Raw genomic sequence first — 22,393 nt, 5'->3', positions numbered from 1 at the left:
TACAGGGAGCATATATTATTTGTGTACAAGTACGTACTCACTGCATTTGTGTTAGAGGAACTACCACTCTCTAGGGGGGTGATTTTAGAGAAAATTAATAACTTTTCTCCTCTGTAACAGATTTTCATGAAACTTTGTGCGGGAATTACAGATAGCATAATTTTTTTGTGTACAAGTTATCATTACGTTTATGTAGAAAGAACTACTCCTTTGTAGGGGATGGCTTTAGACAAAATTAATAACTTTCTTCCTGTTTAAGAGATTTTCTTGAACACTTGTACAGGAGATACAAGTAGGATATATATACATGTGATTTTACTTTCAATTAACCAACTTTCTATAATTCTAAACCTGTTTGAAGAGTAAATGCTATCACAAGATATTTGGAAGTCGCGTGAATCATCAGGGTACAGTTTAGACTTAGAAGGAACTGATCATAACACAAATTTTTACCGTGTTATAAAGAGAGACTCGAAGTTTCAGAGATGTTAGCTCCAACGTAAGAAAGACAAGGAAAGGGAAAATTATCTGTTGAATGAGATACGAGGTTTCAGGCTTGGAGAATAACTCTTGGTAACGAAACCGACAGATAGGTCCCCCAATTCTTTATTTCAACGGCGATGGAGCTGTTACATACTCCCGAAAAGTTATGTGATTCTGCATCTATGTTGTGGTGATAAATTTTGCATCACGTTGAACATAGTGAAAATATTAATTCAGATTTATTTGATTTATTTGATTTATTATGAATGATAGTGATACTTTTTAACTTCGCTTTAGAATATGCCAGTAGGAAAGTTCAGGATAACAGGCAGGGTTTGGAATTGAACGGGTTACATCAGCTTCTTGTCTATGCGGATAACGTGAATATATTAGGAGAAAACCCACAAACGATTAAGGAAAACACGGAAATTTTACTTGAAACAAGTTAATCGATAGGTTTGGAAGTAAATCCCGAAAAGACAAAGTACAGTATATGATTATTCTCGTGACCAGAATATTGTACGAAATGGAAATATAAAAATTGGAGATTTATCCTTCGAAGGGGTGGAAAAATTCAAATATCTTGGAGCAACAGTAACAAATATAAATGACACTCGGGAGGAAATTAAACGCAAAATAAATATGGGAAATGCGTGTTATTATTCGGTTGAGAAGCTTTTATCATCTAGTCTGCTGTCAAAAAATCTGAAAGTTAGAATTTATAAAACAGTTATATTACCGGTTCTTCTGTATGGTTGTGAAACTTGGACTCTCACTCTGAGAGAGGAACATAGGTTAAGGGTGTTTGAGAATAAGGTGCTTAGGAAAATATTTGGGGCTAAGCGGGATGAAGTTACAGGAGAATGGAGAAAGTTACACAACGCAGAACTGCACGCATTGTATTCTTCACCTGACATAATTAGGAACATTAAATCCAGACGTTTGAGACGGGCAGGACATGTAGCACGTATGGGCGAATCCAGAAATGCATATAGAGTGTTAGTTGGATGACCGGAGGGAAAAAGACCTTTGGGGAGGCCGAGACGTAGATGGGAGGATAATATTAAAATGGATTTAAGGGAGGTGGGATATGATGATAGAGAGTGGATTAATCTTGCACAGGATAGGGACCGATGACGGGCTTATGTGAGGGCGGCAATGAACCTTCGGGTTCCTTAAAAGCCATTTGTAAGTAAGTAAGTAAGTAAGTGATAGTGACGTGTCGGTAAAATACTATTATTGGATAAGAAGATGGAACTTTATTTGTGTAACTTTTCCTTGTATAATACATTTAAGTACAAGCCTGAGTGGTGCGATGTTTTTGGGTATTTGCACCGCGCCCTCAATGAAGAGACATGCAACGTTTCGGAGCTACATGTCGGTTTCGTCATCACTGAAGATACGGAATAGAAACGTGGAAAGATATTTGTCTCTAAATAACATATCAAAAATGCACCATAATATTTCACTGTTGCAAAATCAACAAATAACAATCCATATTCTTGACAAGTTGTAGGCTACTCAAAATCATTTCATTAAAAAATTTGATCATAACATCAAACATAAAGGAGAAATCATGCATTTTATTATGCTGAGTATATTAATTTGGGACCCTATGTAACATGATTTCATGATTTACCGTATTACACTGCCAGTTTACAGTCTGAATTTTTAAGTGGGACGGGAAGTTATGTTATCTGACTTTATGGCCAGCCTAACAAAATAAAATGTTTCTAGAAATGTTTTCTCTACGTGTTATAAAGTGGCTCAAATCCAAAACTGAATAGTGGGTGTGTGGCTTAAAAACATTCTTTCGTCCAGGTATGTGGCTCAAATCCACACTTTTTGCTGAATGCAGAGAGACGATTTTATTTCCTTAGATAATTGCTTTATTTTACAAGTAAAGGTAATAAATAAAAATTACATGAAATTTTTCAATAAAATGAATCATACCAATAGTTTGTCAAACAAAATAAAAAATAGACTTGAAATACTATACATATACATAACATAAACGTCTGTTTAAAGTACTACACGGATAGAAAATTCTTATTCTTGTAACAGAAAACAATAAACATAATGTCCTTCCTATAATTCATTTCACTCAAATATCACTGCATAAATTAATTGTTTACAATATTAAACTTATTATACTTAATTGTATCACACGAATTAATCTGATTTGTTATTAGTAGTTACTGTACTATACTGACAAAACCTGAAAAAGCAGCTGCTTTCTGCTGATTCAAACCGGTTCCAAATGTTTAGTTTTGCTAATACACTGCTCCGTCGATTTAGTAGAATACGTTTGACTTTAAAGAAAGCAGAAAACAGTACAATGTGGCCTGTTGTTGTGAAAAGAATCCAAGACCCTGCATACCGGTAAGGCATCGTGTCACAGACACTTTCAAGTCTGAGTATTTCTGACAAAGTAAATCTTATTCAACGCCTTGAAAATGTCACAAATGTTAGGGATATTACTGGAGAGAGTAAGGTAATATTATTAGTTATTTTTATCTTTTCTTTATTTATTTAATCCTTGATTTTTCTTTATTGATTTATTTTTTTTTAATTTATTCTTTCATTCATTCATTCATTCGTTCACTCACTCACTCCTTTTTCCGTTCTTTATTTATTTATTTATTTATTTATTTATTATTTTATTTATTTATTCATTCATTCGTATATTCATTCCGGAAATAAAATTAATTTGTATTAAGGTTGTATCATATTCGCAATTTATAATGAATTAAGAACTCTTAAATGATTGATTTTTTACTGTCCATAGTATTCCCCGACTTTCTTGTTCTACCAGTCTACCAAAAGATGATGCTTACCGATTGCAGGGGACTTGCTCCGTGTATCATATAGTGAACATTGACTTTGTACTAAATCGACAGAGCAGTATACCAGTAAATATAGAGCGTTGCCTGAAGTGTACCAAAGTGAAAATACAGCAATAATTTTATTATGAATACATTATATTTTACTAATAATACTAGGATTACGGGATTTTTTACACTGAACATAGGTTTATTACAGATGATACAACATAAGGCACCTATTTTGACTGTACCATAATAAAGTGCTTTCGACTCCGGCCCCACACTTAAAACTTCGTTATTATTATTATTATTATTATTATTATTATTATTATTATTATTATTATTATTATTATTATTATTATTAATGCAGAACAACGCCGCAAAAATTAATCTTTGTATATTACCACCTATGAAATCATAGTAAACATACTAGCGAGCACTTCACTGCCGTTTGTTTGCAACGACTCTGAAGGGATGGTGAGTTGCACCGACGCCGTGCATGGCAGCAGTGGGCGGCACGGGGTCCTCCTCGGGCAGAGTGAACCAGAATTCCTGCAGAAGCGCCGTGAAGATCAGGAACATGGAGTTCTTTGCCAGTACCTCCCCCATGCAGGCCCGCTTGCCCGTGCCGAACGGAATCATCCACTCGTCCCGCACGAACTTGCCGTCTGCATCCAGGAAGCGTTTGGGTCGAAACTGCTCCGGATCTCCCCAGTGTTCACGGTCGTGGAACAAGCTCCACAGCGAGATGAACATATTGGTGTCCTAGAGAAAAACGACAACCAGATTACTATAAAATGCTCCATCCTGACTTAATCAGCCTTAACCCTCTATTCTCTGGGTCTAGGGCATTTCGTAACTGGAAATTTCGTCACCGTTATAGTATTTCACCTATTTTTCGTCATTAGTTTTTTGGTCATCAACTACATTTTGTCATCATGTTTTTTTCTCACTGAGGAGATTATGTCACCGGAGATATTTCGTCATCATATACATTTTGTGATCATTTTTTATACTGAGGGGATTTCGTCACCAAAATAATGCAGAAAATTACATTTAGGTTGTTTTCATTATGAGTCCAAAACCACCACTATATAATTATTTTAATGCTCTGTATTAACATGGAGTTTGAAGTTGCATACATTAATTTTGTTTTATGGAGTTTCAACCAAAATGTCCACTGAAGTTGTGACATATGACACGTAGGTAACCAAGGATGTTAGTTTCTGTTCTATAGGCTTCATATTTATCGACATTTCATGCAATTCTGTTATCTAAGGACGTGTATTTCTTCTTTTTTTTTTTTTCTGGGTGGAGACTGACCTGTTTCTAATTTCTCAATGTCCTGATGTATCCTTGCAGTCTCCTCCTGTAACAACTGAAGTACATGGTAAAATGAGGGCTGTGCTTTGCCCATTAAAGTATTGAGACGTCTATGCCACGTTTCGCAAGTATTTGTTGTTCTGGGGAGATTTTCCCTGGTACGAATGTAACAATTCCATGTATTTGGAGGGAACATGGGCTGCTGCCTACCTCTGCCACGTCTACGATTCATGACATAATTATCCTCAAAGTAATCGAAGATTGGGGTTAGCTTATTCGTAACATTTTATATAGCCTAGGTATCATCAAGGGAAGCGACACGAAAGGAGGAAAAATTGTGGTGGCGAATAGTGATGAGGAAATTAAATTAGTGATAAAAGTGATTTGGTGACAAAAGTGAATCGGTGACAAAATGTTGCAGTGGCAAAATATAATATGTGACGAAATCACCGGGTGACGAAAAATCGGTGACGAAAATTCCAGATCTCCTATTCTCTGGAGGCAAGCATTGAGGGTTCAAAATCGGGTCAAAGACGGTGAATTTCAAATGGATAATAACCGAAGCGCGGGTCCACCGAATAAGTAAAGTGAATGATTTCATTAAATCTCTGTTCAGTTTAGTAACAATGCTGCATAAGAATAAGTGCAGGTGATTTTAATTTTAAGACAGCCCCTGGCCTAGTTGTCTTGTAAGTGGTGCTATGTTGATAGCACTTACGAGGCTCAGACCTGTCTTCGGACAGCTGACTTAGACAACAATAACAACTTTATGTAAGGGTTGTGACCGATACTCGTGTTCCGAGGCTGCCATCGGAAGTGGGTTCGAATCCCTCTTCGACTGATTTCCTGGTTGTGATTTTTTCTTCCAGAGGTTTTCCCTAAATATAAGATGATTATCAGGTACCGGTAATATCGTGATGATGAATTCCAAAGCTCATATTACTAAATAACATTTGCTATCATTGTTATATTTCCAGCGACGCTAGATAACAGCGCAGTTGATAAAATGTCGTTACATCACGGACACAAAATAAAGAACTTTCATGATTGTCTAATTATGAGACTATGCTGCAGTAATTAAATGGGCCTATGTATTGAGATACTGTATGCCTTATGGATATCGCGAAATCCTTTTTTAATATACAATAATTAAGTGTACTTCTTTATCGGCGTTCGTAGATTGACTGGAAGGGTTTAACAATTCTAACCACTGTTTCTTAGGTCTAGCAGCGATCTTTATTTGTGGTATAACTAGAATAAAATTACTATGTGTGTTACAGTTAGTTTCAACATTCTTTCTGTCATAGCAGACCTAAATGACAAAGAATACTATGCAATTTTAAATATCTGATACAATAGCTGTAACAGGAACAAAGGTTCAATTTGCAATTTGATAGATCCTAGTATGAGAAAAATTACTGTATGTATAAGAATCGTACTTTTTATGGCAAATAGAAGACATTAGCTGAGCTGAGGAAGAAAAAGAAAGAGACGGGAAATAAAAAAAATAATAATCCTCAACCTTCTACTGCATAATTATGTAATGAAGCCTTTTCTACGTACAGTAGGCCTACATTTACGAAACATATAAAGTTAAAAAAGGCCTAAATTAAGCTACGCCAGTAGAGGAGTAATAATTATTTTGTTATTAAGTACTAGACATAATCATCTTATGGGACGTCTTGAGCTCTGGGTGACGTCACTAGAGGTTGGAATTAAGTACATTACAGTGGGGACCTCACGAGATCAGCCCTGATAGGAATGTGGAGTAATGCCAATCCTACACGCAGGCAACAGCCAGAGTAACGCCACTCTTGCTCGCAGAAAACGACATAATGACACACTGCTAACTAACCAACGTGAAACATTCGATTAACTTTTAAAATATAAACTAATAGTTTCAACTTATACAGGGACATCATTTTATTTTTACTTCAATTTTTATTGTACCTGAGTTTTTTAATGTACTTCACTCCCATCCTCTCTACTAGTAAACATCCAACCGTTCTCCACACAGAACCGAGGCCGCGTAAGCAGTACTGAGTTAGTGAGTATAGTACGTTCCAGAAATATGTTCGCGTTTTCCAGTGACGAAAGAGCTTTCAATATTGAATCATATTTTCGCACAGGTACTGTCGTCCGTTTGTCTACGTCGCATCCCGGTTTCCCCCACCTGCTTCTGTTCGTCCCTCTGTAAAGTCTAGTAGCTGGGCTGTCTTAGCTCTTTTCTGAAAACATTAATATCTTTTAGGAATTGGACGTCTACGTAATATTATACAACTGTTTAAAATAACTTAAATAGAAGGGCCTCGTTAAGTAATTAACTGTGACGTGATTTCCCCCCCCCCTTCTACGACCCTGCGACAAAACCACTTGAATGGACAGTAGATAGCATTTCTGAGTAATTTTATCTTTTCGGATCGGGCAGAAGTGAAGATTGAATTTACAGTACGTAAGGGAGTCTTTTATAGAGTAGGTATAGATTTATTTCAACATGAGTTACTCGTACGATGGACGAAACTGGTAATTGGAATTAGGTACAGTAGTCTATAGTGCGATAATATGCACAAAAGAGCTGAAGCCTGTATCGAAATGAACGGCCACCATTTTAAAAAATGTGCTGTAACAGTACAATATACACTGTATAATTAATACGTCCGAATGGATAGTTCAATTCGTGAGTAAAAACACTAAGTGTTATTACAGTTCTGTATTTTGATTAAACAAAAACCTAATGAAAATTATCAAACTCAAAATTGCGACATTTCCTAGTTTATATAAATAGATGAACTACTTTTCTTCCCTCCTATACCTAGTAAAGTGATTTGTATTTTACGCCAGTGTCATCGAACTGCAGTCTTGGAAGGGGGAGCAAGCGGTGTTTCCGGTTCTAGACCTTTAATCCAAAGATATAGCCAGGTTAATATTAAAAATGTTGGTAAAAATAAAATGATGTCCCTGTACAATGCATCCACACAGAACTAGTCTCAAACTACCCGATATTTTCAGCCACAGTATAATTAAACATCATATGGTGACTGAGATGTCATTTGTTTAGTGTCATAAAAGATTAACTCATAACAACTTATCCCTGATCAGTTCTAGGCAGAGCGGTGCTCCATTCATCAATACTTCCCGCACAGCACCTAATTAAAATACACCTCGCAGAGACTTTGTCGTCAGCTCTCCACAATAGGGTAATAGCGATATATCTTGAGATATAGCGACCGTTAGATTGGAAGTGATGATGCCTACTACGCATGCGTTACACTGATTCTACATTCTAGTTATAACACATCAGTTATATTAATGTTTTTATGCTCGACACCTGGTAGCAGACCTTTAATGCATGTCATTAAAGTATACCTACTCTTTAAAGGTCAGGTCTTTCAGCCAATGACGACTCAGGTTACAACTGTTCAGCAAATGACAGGTCAGCTTTCTACCGTTATAAAACCGCAAGTATCGATTATTCTCGGATATGCAATCGAAAGAGAATTAGCGAAAAGTCACGGAGGCTGGAAATCCAATACTGTCGCAGAAGGTTATGTTCTGTTACTATAATAATTAGCGTTAATTGTAAATAATATTCAAATAAATTCAATTTGTCATCTCATTTTTCAATGTCTAATTTAATTTCAATGTTATCTCTGTAGGTTCTTATAACCTAGCAAGGTCAATGTGGACATCTGTTCCTCGGAAAAAAATCAATACTTTCGCGTCTGCGCACATCTCACAACATACGGGATATTGCTCCAGGTCAGATACAATAAAATTAATAATATCAAGTTAGAAATATGGTCGAGCATAAAAAGTCGTATGAAACTCGCCTATAATGGTAATTAAGAAGCTCGTATAAATATCCATACTCACTTCTTAATTACCTTCATTATAGGCTCGTTGCATAATGTACTAATACTTTGCCGTATAGGAATGCCCTAATACTTAATTCTAACGTTCACTGACACACATTAAAATAATGTTTTTTTTTTATCATTGGTAGAAAATTGAAACTCTCGAGAGTTTAAGATCTTCGCTAATAGTTCTTTGATAATTTCATTGCTTATTTCTTATTGATAATGTCATTATGCGAAATACTTTGAAATGTTTGCAGAACTTTCCAGCACATTGCTCTAGTTTAAAACTATGACAGTATTACTGTACCTTAGGGATATTGTAGCCGTTCAAGGTTGTATCTTTGGTACAGCGGTGTGGCGGTGTGATTGGAGACGTCGGGTTAATACGTGATACTTCCGTTAGGACCGCCTCCGCGTAGTGCAGTTGGGGTCTATCCTGCAATCCGGGATGCCTGTCCCTTCCCACCACGGCGTCCAGTTCCTCCTGCACCTTCTTTTGTACGTCAGGGTGCAGTACCATGTACAGCAAGCAAAAGCCCAGAAATCTGCCTACGGACTCGGCACCAGCGATGAAAATGTCGTTGCAAATGACGATCAGGCCCTCCTCTATACGAGAGTGACAATGTTATAGATCAGAATGGGAGCAATTTCCCAGTTTTATGCAGTGCTACATTGAGACATTTCCCTCTGGAGGTGAAACACAAGTTCACGGAAATGAATTAACATTACAACATGCAGTAAAATGCCATAAATCAGTAGTGAATTGCACCATGAATCAGATTACTATAAATTAGTAGCGAATGGCATTATGAAGTAAAATTCTATAAATTAGTAATGAATTCCATAATGCAGCAAAATTCTACGAATTAGTAGTAAATTGCAACATGCAGAAAAATTATGTAAATAGTTTGAATTCAAGGACGTAATATTAGAACTGAGAATTTAAAATATCAACGGTATTATTTTTTATTCGTACAAACACATTCTCAAATGTGGGAATATCGAATATTCATTTGACTGTACTTTATTCTGACCATCTAGGAGCAAAATTAATTTTCTTGGAGGGGAGTGGGATTCCAAGCCACTCTTTTAATTCATTGCTACTCACCTGTGAACGTAGAATTAGGGTTGTCGGCCTGCTTCCTCATTTCGATGAGGTATTCATCTATCAAATCTCTCGCACTGTTTTCATCTAATGTTGTTTCGTGATTCCTTATAGTTTTCTGTGAACAATACAGAACATTTTCTAAGATAAATGCCTTTTTAATTATTTCTTAACTTAGTACAGTACATGAAAAAAACATATTATTAATATCGAACAAATTTTATTTTTCCTTTATGTATACGGAAATTTTTGTATTAAATATTTTATAGATACTCTCAACAGTATAATTCGTTTTGTTCTAAGCCGTAGCTATGTGGTGTAAGGCGTCATATCTTGATCTAGCGGTATGGAAAGAGTACTGGTTCAACTCTTCATGGAAGAAGAAATTTTTTCATGAAATTTATACTAGAATATGAGACCGGTGCCCATCTCATCATGATGAATTTGTGGAGTAGCGAAATCCGATTTTGTAAGCTGCTATAACTGCTGTGGGGGGGATCATCATTATGATCACACGTTACCCTCTTACTGGTTGGATGATCGTTTATCTCTGCTGAGGCATGTGCATGAGAGGCCAGTAGTTGACTGGGCCGCCTTGGTCTTTCATGGACTGTCGTGCCACACACATTCCTTAATTTAATTTAGGCCTACTGGCGTCTGTCTTAGGTCTGTAGACTAATCAGTACTCTGTCTCCGATTAACGATTTATGCGAAAGATATACAGGATGAACCGCAAGTAATGTCACTAATTTCAGAGGATTATTCTTTGAGAAATTTCAAACAAAAGGTTTGATACAATTTTGTTCGTTTTTGCTTCCTTTTCGAGAAAAAATTGTTTTATATGAAACATTTCATAGGGTGTTTTGGAAAAGCTATTGATTTAATTCCCGATATGCATAGTCAATTTATTACTATAATAGATGATTGAAAGAATTTTAGTTTTGTCCTTTAAATGTGCAGAAATTTGATCTGAACAAATGTAACTTTTCGTTCTGAAAAGGAATTTTAAAATGTTGCATTTGTTCGGATCAAATTTCTGCATATTGAAAGGACAAAACTAAAATTCTTTCAAGCATTTATTATCATAATACGCTGCTCTCATAAATCGACTGAGCATATTGGGAATTAAATAAAGGCTTTCCAAAAACAGACTATGAAATATTTCGTATAAAACCATTTTTTTCTCAAGAAGGAAGCGAAAACGGGCAAAATTACAGTATATTAAACTTTTTTGTTTGAAATATCTCAAAGAATGACCCTCGGAAATTGACATTACTTACTTACATTACTTACTGTTTAATTTATAGTTCTATCTTGAGAGATAAAATAAAGGAAGTATTTATCATTTGCATAAATTGAATCATTTTAGCAGAAATTGTTTCTGCTTCAGAATGCTTAACGATTTCTGTGAAATGTGGGAAGTGAAAGTTTCTCTGGTTTGTTGGTTACGGACTTCTTTCAACATTTTTTCATGTTAATCTTCTTGTAGTTAAATTATTAAAATTTGTATTTATATTTATTGAGGAACGTGGTATCGCATTGCGCTACGCTACGAAATTGAAGATCGCAGATTCGATTCACAATGAGATAATTGATTTTTTAAATTTATATACTACATGGGTCGACTCAGCTTCAAAACAATAATGAGTACCAAGAAACTTTTACTGATAGTGAACCGATAGTAGGACTGACATCCCTACTGTTGCTAATGCCAATTGTTTGCAACGTCTGCAGCCTTAACCTTCCGCTACCCAGTGTGCCTCCATGGCCTGTAATAAGGATAACTTTACTAACGAACTTTATTTTATTTATATTTGTTATTCATTTTTTTGAGCTGCCTCATTTCCTATTATTTCCTGCAACTGTTTTCAAAGGCGAGCTTTAATTCCACCCTGAATCAAGACTTTGATTCTTATCATGTATTAAATTATAGGCTACAGAATACATCAACCCTTAGGAAAATAGTCCACATTTTTTACTTCATAGTTTTGAAACTTTGATAATATGATTATTGGGTTAAATCAATCAATTTATGTCATTGAAACGTGAGAATCAAATTTTTGTTCCCCAAGAAATCTTAAAAAAAAAAATGTTACATATAATCTAGCTTTATTACAAATTACTCTAGAGAAATTTCTTTTGCCAATATGATCACCTAAATATGGAAAATATCACATACTAAAATTATTAAATCTTGAACCATTTTTAAGATATGTTACATTATAATTATGAATGCGTTAGAAAAGTATTACAATACAAGATGTATTTTTGGGATCAACTACTTGTAATTGATTTGAAAGAATAATTTTAGTGTACAATACAGTCGCATGTTTGAGGTTCAGTTTTGTACCTCAATGAAGTCTTTCGCAAAATTGGAAGACTACTTTTTGTCTGTCGAAAGATAAAATGAGCTGACAATTTTGAAGTAGGAGGAAACAGGCACTGAAGATGGCGTTTGTTGTAGAAATATAGTATGCTCGTATTATAAAGATCCAAAAAATTATGAAATTATTGAGATGCTGCGGATAACTTAGAACAAAATACCATAGAAGATATTGAATTGAATGGTGGGAGAAGAGGAAAGTGTAGATCACGAGAGTGTACGTTGGATGAGATTCGACGAAGCTTGTAGAGATGAAATATTCCTAATAAAAAATTTAGATGATGGATACGATGTGTGTGTCTATATAAAAACTTCATAAGAAATTGTTTGAAGATGATTCACGATTTACCGTCCCTTACGAAGCTTATTTCGGAGGACATTCTGAGCAAAAAATGTCATTTAAACATTTGTCCTAATCTCAGTATTTTCAGAATTACACTAATTTGAAGTTGTTTGTAAAATATTATTCTTGAGCTTTAAGGGTATAAGAATGTTACACATAAAGAATGAACTATTCAGGAGTATCATTTCTTTAATTAGCTAGTATTTTGAAGCTAAAAATGCGTTGTGAATTCCATAGTTGCTCCATACAGAATTTTTTTTTCGATTTTTTAACTACAAAATTATATTTTCTTACGCATTTATCACAGCAATTGTTACAAATCACGCCAATCTTGTAAATTCTTTAAGACTGTACATTAGGATGCATAATTAAACTGCAAAGGATCAAGTTCCTAAAGTCGTATGAGTTGTAACAATTTTTGCGATAGCACTTATCAGAATTATGCAATTTTTAGTTAAAAATTGAAAAATAAAACCTGTACAAAGCAATTAACAACACATTTTTAGCTTCAGAACACTAGCTAATTAAATAAACTTCTGAATAGTTCATTCTGTATTTGTACTATTTTTTTACTAGTAAAACTAAAGAAAAAAGGTATTTTACTAACAACTTCAAATTAATGTGGCTTTGAAAATATTGCGATTAGAACAATTATTTAAATTATATATTTTGCTCAGAATGACTTCGAAAATAAGCTCCGTAAGTGACGGTAAATCCTCGTGAATCACCCTGTATATATGAAAACTAGGAGAAATGACGTGCTTTCAGATGAGGCAAAAATATTATTTAGCAAAATTTGAATAATATTGACCAACTGCAGTCATTGCAACAGTTCAAGTGTATGGTTGACATAAAATGTATGTAAATTAACTAAAACAGCGTCCTTTGTCATACCCTCATATAGTCTTGCATCTTCCAGATTCCTTCCGCGGCCTTCCTGTAGCCAGGAATATGGTGTCTTATGAATGGAAACAGGTTCACAAACGCGCCTATTCCACCGCCGCGCAGAAAATGTTGCAAGTCGGCGAGCAGTTTATGTAGCTCGGGGTCGTCCCGCGCGTACCGGACTCCAGCCATCATATTCCAAAGCACGTTCAGGGTGGTGATCGAGAACAGCCCTGTCACCTGCAAATATACAATTTACTTCATTCTTGCATACACTCTTTTAACACTTATATAATCACTGATTAACGTTATTGAACAAGTAATAAGTAATAATTATATATAATATAAAAGTAATAACTATTTCACTGTATTAATATTATGAGTTTTGGTGGTAAATTACCTAACTGAGTGGTTTCGACGTGGTTTTTCGGCATCCTCTGAGTCTTAGTCTGACGAAAAACCACGTCGAAATCAGGTAATTTACCATCAAGACTCATAATATTAACACAATAAAGTAGTTATTACTTATTCAGTAGGCCCTAACGTTCATCAGTGATAAAATTTACATAAATGTGTTCAAGAAGATGATATAAGAAAAGGCCTATGTTAAGTTGTAATACAGTGTCATCAGTTGATAACAGACCGCAATCTCTACGGTGTGATTCTCGAGTCAGCACACAATTATTATTTCCTTTCTTCGGTATCGCTCATAGATACATTTTAAAACGTATATTTCATCGGCAACATAACAATGTTTTGATTTACTCAACCTCAAATAAATAAGCAACAAAAGCTGGAATTGTCAGTCTTTTCCAAATATTTTTGGCATCTTTACGCAGTGCAGTTTTCTGATATGTGGTGTACTCTTAGTAGCGAAGGAACCATAGTACCTATACCGAATGGAAGGAGACGAAATAAGTCGTTTTGAGGTATAGATTAGGGAGAGGAGTTAAACATTAAGGTATAATATTATTGTGGTCGTTTTGAACAGGTTTTGAGATATTCATACAAAGTAAATTGAACAGATTGTAACATTGCAACACACATTCAGATAACAATAGCAGTTGTCAATAAATTATGTACGTAATTGCATGAAAAGCTTAGTGACCTATCGCATCACAGAGGGACATTAGTGGCTGTGTATTTCCTCCTTCCCGCTCTAGTCTTGCTTCCGGCTGACTTCAAGGTCACTGAATGAACAGTTTGCACGTCTTCCTGTCACACACTTTGTTACCGATCATCAACGAAATCGTCAATGTTACGCAACAAATCCATAAAGGACATATTATATTTATTTGTATTTGCGTTGTCAACAAGATGTTAAGCGCTGTGATTGGTTTATTGGAAGTTATTTTTCGCCATCTACTTAATATATTTTCGCTTAGACACAATATCGTGAGTAAATCTCTTTTTTTAACATAAGAATGTAATCTTTATGTGGACTGGCTATTTATAGGACTGGGGGAATTAAACTTTTACTGCGATGTTATAAAAGTAACGTGAAGTATGAATTACGATTTTTTACCTTCAGACTGTTTACAATGATAGGAATTTTGCGTCTTTGGATTTTTAATATTTGTGCTTTAATGTAAACATTTTTTCTTTCAAATATGATTTTTAATTAAATGCTAAAATATTAAAAACATGATTTAAAACACATTCGATAATGATAACTTATTTTGACATAATCTTTTTATAAGTTTGTGTTACAAACAGTGCTTAATTTCTGGCGTTCTGGTACCTTTTTTGTTGTATTTTTCATCATGAAATCCGAGAAATATATTAATAATTAATTTTTATTTGAACTCCGCTTAGGCCTTGAAAGGCTTAAAAGTTGGGTGATTCCTGTGCACTGGATAGCAATCATCTCCAAGCCGTTATAATAGCCTATATTCTACACAGAGTTCCATCTTTTTTCTGCAGAAGAAAAGAAACAAAATAGTTTGAACTCCTGCATTTATTTCATTAATAGATTCCAAATTGGTGCAATAACATATAGTTATTGCTGCAAAAGAACCTGTATTTATTATTTTGCTTAACTCAAAACAAGAACAAGTTTTCGTTCAAACAATTGCATTAGTATGTTAATTATATTATAGTAATTGCATTGCTTCAATTTTGATCTAACTCAGTGAAGAATGTAGTTAAAGGTTGGTGGAGTCTTCCATAGGTAAGCCTACTCATGAAGTATATCTGGATGGAATTTTAGTTCCTTGTATGAGTAATGATTAGAGAGTGAATTTTTATACTCGAAACACAGGAGTCATATTAATATTCGTATAGAGACAATAGCAATAACATCAACTAGTTACAGTACAGTCTCTTTCCATACACAAGTCGTCACTTAGTTTTCATTGAGCAAAGGCTGTTTATTTAAATTTTACCACACATAAACATCTGCAATAGTGCAAATTAAATGACATTAATTTAAGGAACTCTAACAGTTCCATAATAGCATTGTTTGTAAAGTAGTTTCGAATGTAGTACTTTTAGACTAATGGTACAAACTCCTTTATGCAAGATACTACGTTATTAGAAATTAGAAGATGCAAACGACACTTTGTACAACAGCACCGCAATACCAGAAAATACAACGACCAGTTTAAATTGTTATAATCGAAAGAAGAAAGAAATTTTCCCTCAGAAAGTAAATATTGCGGTAAAGGCTTCGTTGTAAAAATGCTGTAGGTATGGTAACACTTCATTCTGCTGGAAAGAAATTTGTTACCGTCAGTACAGATAATGTATGTACATTGGGAATTATATTGTAACAATACACCGTGTTTCGCTTAGAGGGATTGAGAAATAAATGCTCACCACTTGAAACCAGAGAAAGATATCGTTGAAATTTACATCTGAGAATACATAGAGAAACTGTTCAAAGTATAAGCAACTAAGTCTGAAAACAGCTGCATGCGTAACTGTCATTTGTTTGTTGCTAAAACAAGGCTAGCACCATTTTGTAGGAGAACATGCTATGGTCAACATGTGGACACCACAACAGAAAGTTCAGTGTGTGCTATGGCTAACAGAAGAAAAATCTGTTACGCGAGTACAACGCCGTGATCGTCGTATATGGATAGGTAGATCGGAAGACGAGGGCCAGTTGCCTGGCCAATCAGGTCACCCGATCTGAACCCCTTGGACCTTCTTTCTGAGGCTTTGTTAAGGATGCTGTGTACCAAAGAGACAGAGCTAATACTTTGGAGAAACTGAGACAACGCATCACAAATGCTGCTGCGCTAGTGACTCCACAAATGCCACAGAACACTTGGCGGGAGGTTGAATACCGTTGTTTAGAAGTCGGCAGAGCAACTCAAGTCGCACACATCGAGTTGTGTTGAGCATACTCCTAAACTCGGAGAGTTGTTACATCAAGCTATGTAAAAAGTTATGTTAATAAACCATTATTTACACTTGAAATTATCACTTATTTCTCGATCCCTCTAAGCGGGACACGGTGTAGGCCTACAATTATTATTTTAATTACATACAATGAGTTGTTTTTCTTTTTTTCTTTTCTAAGGGGCTTTCCCGTTAAGTGTAATTGTTTATTAAGCTGACTGTACCTCCAAGCATAGTTGCATATTGATTGTTGACTTTCAATATCGGTTATTATATTAGTTGACTATTTCGTGGTTTCGGGACTAAAAATTCGCTTTCCGTGATGAAATTTATTAAAATTCTATCTGTGTAAATTCACAATGTACACTGTACCGCCTACGACTCAAGATGTATAGAAGGTCAAACTTTGTTAGCTGCCGACATTTCATCGCTAGGATCACTGATACAATCTCCTCGAAAAGAAAGCTAGATACTTAATAATACGGAATCAGACAAGTATTGAGACTTTGCACCCCCAATGAGACAAGCGATTCATTCAGCATGTCTATGACACTTCGACATCGCTAGCAACATCCACATTCACAGTGATAGGAACATCTTCGACGTGTCTTTACCGTAAATGTAAAACAATACTAGACATCGGATTGACAATGGACAAATATCAGTGCTCAACCATAGAGTTCGAACTATGTATCGTGACTTTCCTCAGTGTTAAGACTGAATGTCTTAGTAGCCCTTGAACATTTGAACAGATGTACAAATATTTAGCAATGAAGATATTTATTTTTTCTGTACCTGCATCACTTTCTGTTTCCGAATCTCCGTTATCAGATCCTCCACTTCTACTGCGATGGCTTCCTCCATGGTACGCTTCCCGAAGCCAAAATCTCTCAAATGTCTGATCGTGAAACGACGTTGCTCCATCCATAGTGGGCCGTCGGAAAACAGGATTCCTGAAAAAAGAGAATTCATTAACTGGAAGTAGCGGCTAAGACAAAATTTGTAATTTTTGTGGGATGGAGATTGTGAGTTCGAACTTCATTTAGACCTACTGTTTGGACCTTCCGTGTTATCCGTATGCCCGTCAACATATTTTGCCTCAGACGGTGTAGTACCAACACCATATCACAGAAATTTCGGCGTGTATCAGTGCAGAGTCGAGGAGAAAGAGTCTAAATTCTCTTTTTGCTTTAATTCTTTCATTTCTTCCGTTCAAATTTCTATTCTATTTTGCCTTCTACTTTGACATCGATTTTTTTCTGTTTCTTTCATTTCTCTCCTTGTTTTTATGTCCTCTAACGTTTTTTCCTCTCTTGCCTCTGGTTAGTGAGCTGATTGGGCCTAGTGAATCGGGGCTGCACTGATGTTTGGGTTAGAATCTGATTTGGACGTACCGGTAATTTAAATAAACATGTACTAGTCGTTAAAACTTAACTGAAGAATATTGCTGGAGAATTTTTTTTAATGTATTGTAAATATTCATAATTTAAATATGTTTGCAACTATTGCATTGATTAAGGCTAGTTGAGTGGAAGAGAAGGCCTTATGGCCTTAACTTTTCCAGCGAAAATAAAACATTCTATTCTATTCTATTCTACCGGTACAATATTAACAGATTTTTTCTTTATCCAAAATTATTTGTTAACTATGAGGTGAATGTGAATCAAGTAATTCCATAGCAATTCCTTCGATCATCTCGCCATCATATATTTCATTGACGCTACATAACCGTGCACTCCATGCAACGTCATTAAACAAACATTTAAGCATCCCACCTTTATTTATTTTGACGTGTAACGTTAATATTCGATATACACTAATAATCGATTTCGGCTGCGGTCGAAATCCTTGTAACGTCATATCCGATAAACTGAGAAGTACGAACGAGTCATTCCTAAAGATGACATAATAAAGTATTTTGATGCTCTCATTTCAGTGATTTATATGTCTATACAAGGGGCCGTATTAACAACAGTTGCGTGGGATTGTAATTTCGATATCAGATGGGTTACGAGAAGATTCACATGAAACATTTTTTTAACTCGTGGAACCTTAACAAAATATTAAGCTTATTTCTAATTTAATAAAAAATTATTCGTACACAAATGGGGTGAACAATAAATAAGAAGAGTATAAAAGCAGAAATAGTTAATTTTACATAACGTAATTCTGAAGTTGTCACTGTGGCATCAACTTCCAAATCTGTCCAATTATCTATAATGTAATTTATTATTTATTATTACAATTTCAAACAATTCATTTACGTCATATTGGTGTGTGAATTGTTTCGACTGTCAATTGCATTGTCGTCTCCAGAGTAGGTCTCATAGAATGAGGAAGCGATTATGAACTATTTAACGAGGAGGCTCGCCTTGTTAAATTTAAATGCAGGGAGTATGAAGACAGAAACGAAAAAAATATCGAACTTTACTTCAAACCCCAAACATCCTTATAATTCCAACCATGCTCACAATAACAATCACGAACAACACAAACGTTTTAGGCAATTATGAGGATTCTGTGAATCCCCTATCGTTTTTTTCTTCTTTGTTGAAGCTCAAACTTATTTTCTTAAACTAATTTTTTCCTTCCCATCCATCTTTGTGGTTATTTTTTTCGTTATTTCCTTCATTTTGTTCTTAATTTGATTTATCCCCCTCCCTTGTTATTGCCCTGAATTTTCTTATTTTCTCTCTCATTTTCTTACGTTTTTCATTCTTTTCACATTTTAAAATTTCTTTTCATTTTCTTCCTTGACTCTTCGTCTATCTCAAGAAAACAAAATCTACTTTAAAAAAACTTGTTTGAAAATCATCAAGACCATTAACCTATATTATTTTTTATGATATACACTAATGCTATACTCACCAATCTTCTTGTTGAAGGATCTGTCTCTGATAAATACATTCTCATGTCGTCCTTGGAACTCTTCTCTGCGCAGAACTTCGAGCACTTCTTTTGGACCACATACTGCAACGAACTTCTTGGAACCCAATATTAGTCCCACCAAGGGTCCGTATTGTGGCAGCCATTTTTCGGTCATGTGCAAGTGAATAAATTTGGTGGGGAAATTTGGAGCACTTCCAACAATAGGGTAATATGGAGGACCTGTAAGGAAGCAAAATCGAATTGAAAACTTATATCCTGTATATTATATTAATGGGATCCTACAAGATCCACTTCCGTAATTCTAATTATTAATACGAAAGTCAACGATAATTATTGTTAATTAGAAGCAGAAAATCTCTTCGTGGAAGTTCTTGTCCACTACTTTGTGTGTATTTGTTCTATAATGTAAACGATATTATCTTGGAATTAATAATTTCAACTCTTTGTGAACACTTACCTGGAGGAAAATTTTTCGGTTTCATAGTTAGCCATGAATAGAGGATAATGAGAGCTACACCGGCTAAGAGAAGATAAAACATTGTGCGTGTTGGTGTCTTGAGAACTGAAACAAACAATCATAGGTAACATGAGATTATGAGATAACTCGTAAGGGAGATCGGAAGCATTTCCACACTTATCAATTTTCTATACTTTTTGATCCGATAGACAAGACAATAAAACTTCAGAATATTAAAATATATTTCCCAGTGTACATATACTCGTACATTATAGTTCTGCGTGACAGAACTTTGTGCAATGTTCCTCCGAAAATACATTAGAAAAGCGAAAACTTAGATGTAAAACGTAAACTTACATTGCAATAAGTCTGTCGGAGCACCGGCGCTGCGACACTACGACGCACCTCAGTGCTGTGCTGTTGTTTTAACAACTTCAGCTATAATTTATCTTATCTGTCACTTGTATGCATTGAGAACACTCCAAATATATTATCTTTGGATAATGACTTAATGAAGTACTTTCATTAATAATAGAATCATAACAGATTTCACAATATTTCATCATTGCATAATAAGTTGTAACAGCTCGAATAACATTCGAATCAAAGGGCAATGTTACCAACAGCACAAATGTTTTCCTACTGAAAACGAGCTAAAACATATTAAAATCATACACTAAACAACTAGAATTCATATTTTCGTAATGATCATCCAAATAACATAAAATATATGAAATAATTAAAGATTTCTTGTAAGTTAGCCCAAAGATCGATGATCAACAAGTCATCATTTATATCATCAGTGACATCTAGAGGTTGAGGTGGTAGTGCTGTAGATGTTGAAGCTACAGTGGAAGTTGGACTTGATTATAATTTGTATGCTCCAGTTGTTCCTCTTCTTAAAGAATCGACGCGGATAGTTCAAAATTCTGACCGCATTGATTTTTTTCTGCGTAGACCAGCATGGATTCCCAAAATTGCATTCACCATGCCTGTACTTATTCTGCTTCTAGATTTTGTTTTAACATGGTTTAACTGATTAAAAATTCTTTATACTTCTGAATTCGACCAAGTAACAACCATCCTCGACATTACTAATTCTGCTTCTTAAATGAATTTCGGTCACTTGTATCACGATAATTAAATATCTCACACCAAAAAATGAGAGAATTGTTACTTAAACACAAACACCAAAATAATAAAATGACTATACTTCAACCAGACAGCACTTAAAAAATTAGATTTTTCACTAGCATCTAAACAGATATTTTCCAAATAAACTATTGTTAAAAAATATATTTAGTCGAAAAACCGCCAAGTTGGCAACACTACAAACGGAATGATAAGAGTGAAGAGGACGACACAGCATGACAGGCATTTATTACACAGAGTGTCGAATCAGCTAAATTATAGTAGGTGGCCAATATTGCTTAGGAGCTGGCCGTATGTCACCAGAATGACAATAAGTAGGAGAATTATTTCATTCGGTAACTTTCAGCAGTTTCAACGGAGAGTTATAATATGCGTTCCAGAGAAGAAAACATTTAGGACATATGTGTATGTCCTTCCGAAGCACAGTAAAGGTCAGCGGGGTCGGGATCGAATCCTGGTTGGGACAAGTTGCCTGTTTGAGGTATTTTCCGGACTTTCCCGAACATTATTAAATGATGTAGGTAACTTTCGGCGTTCGGTTCTCGATCTCATTTAATTATCATCATCATCGTCATAATCAGATACAGAAAGAGAAGGGAAACAAACGTATCTCTCATTTATTTCCTTAGTGTAGTATGGCATATCAAATTACCAACAATTATTGTTCTGGTCAGGCACTTGAAAGATGTTGGTCCAGTGCATAGGTGGAAGGAGGGAGGAGAGAAACTTCCCGTCCCAAGTAGCCTACGTTCAGAATGAAAGTATGAAAAAGTATGGTGTAGTAGCCTATATTAGGCCTTTAGTGTAGTGTAATGTTGTGTGGTGTAGTTGAGTAAATATGTTTAATGATATATTGATTGCGCCTTCGGTAGAATATGTGTCAAAAAGAACTGCAGATTGACTAACATACTACGGATATTTTATTATCACCATCGGGAGTTGTGACTTGTTTGTTATGTGTATAAAGAAATCCAACAGTTGAACAACAGAGACAATATTTGTATCGGTTATTTTTAAAACCACGTAAGTCACTCATTTTGTAATTTTAGTTTATGTGAATTTGAGTTTTCATAACATTTCTATATGTATCTCATCTTCTGTATAAGGTTCAAAATTTTCTTCTTTTTCATCTTGGTCTTTCGAACAAGGGAAATGTTTCAGCTCACATTGCCTCAAATACTTTTTCCCACACTTAAAGTTTTGCACCAAATGCCTTTACCTCTGAAATAATTTGAAAAATGTTTTTGTCCTCGCCCTAAAGTTGCAGGTTTAGCTCTTTGAGTTTTTCAGTGACGTCAATTAAGAATCCTTTAGCCATAAGGAATCTTCAAAAATAGAAATCTTCA

At 35.1% G+C, this 22,393-nt stretch overlaps 1 protein-coding gene across 1 annotated transcript in view; it reads right to left on the bottom strand.

The window, feature by feature from the left end:
• The window catches only part of LOC138692742 (uncharacterized), a 69,219-nt gene extending 48,724 nt beyond the window's left edge, over nt 1-20,495 (bottom strand). Inside the window, exons 1-8 of the mRNA XM_069815934.1 lie at nt 20,253-20,495; nt 19,896-20,000; nt 19,418-19,657; nt 17,345-17,502; nt 13,214-13,444; nt 9,597-9,711; nt 8,796-9,094; nt 3,754-4,073 (exon numbers count right to left, since the gene is read on the bottom strand). Coding sequence (XP_069672035.1) covers nt 3,754-4,073; nt 8,796-9,094; nt 9,597-9,711; nt 13,214-13,444; nt 17,345-17,502; nt 19,418-19,657; nt 19,896-19,977 — 1,445 coding nt within the window. The 5' untranslated portion in view covers nt 19,978-20,000; nt 20,253-20,495. The remainder of the gene's footprint in view (nt 1-3,753; nt 4,074-8,795; nt 9,095-9,596; nt 9,712-13,213; nt 13,445-17,344; nt 17,503-19,417; nt 19,658-19,895; nt 20,001-20,252) is intronic.
• Between the last annotated feature and the right edge of the window lie 1,898 nt (nt 20,496-22,393).

This window comes from Periplaneta americana, chromosome 17 (assembly GCF_040183065.1).
Source record: "Periplaneta americana isolate PAMFEO1 chromosome 17, P.americana_PAMFEO1_priV1, whole genome shotgun sequence".
Lineage (NCBI taxonomy): Eukaryota > Metazoa > Arthropoda > Insecta > Blattodea > Blattidae > Periplaneta > Periplaneta americana.
This window is presented reverse-complemented; position numbering and strand designations above follow the sequence as displayed.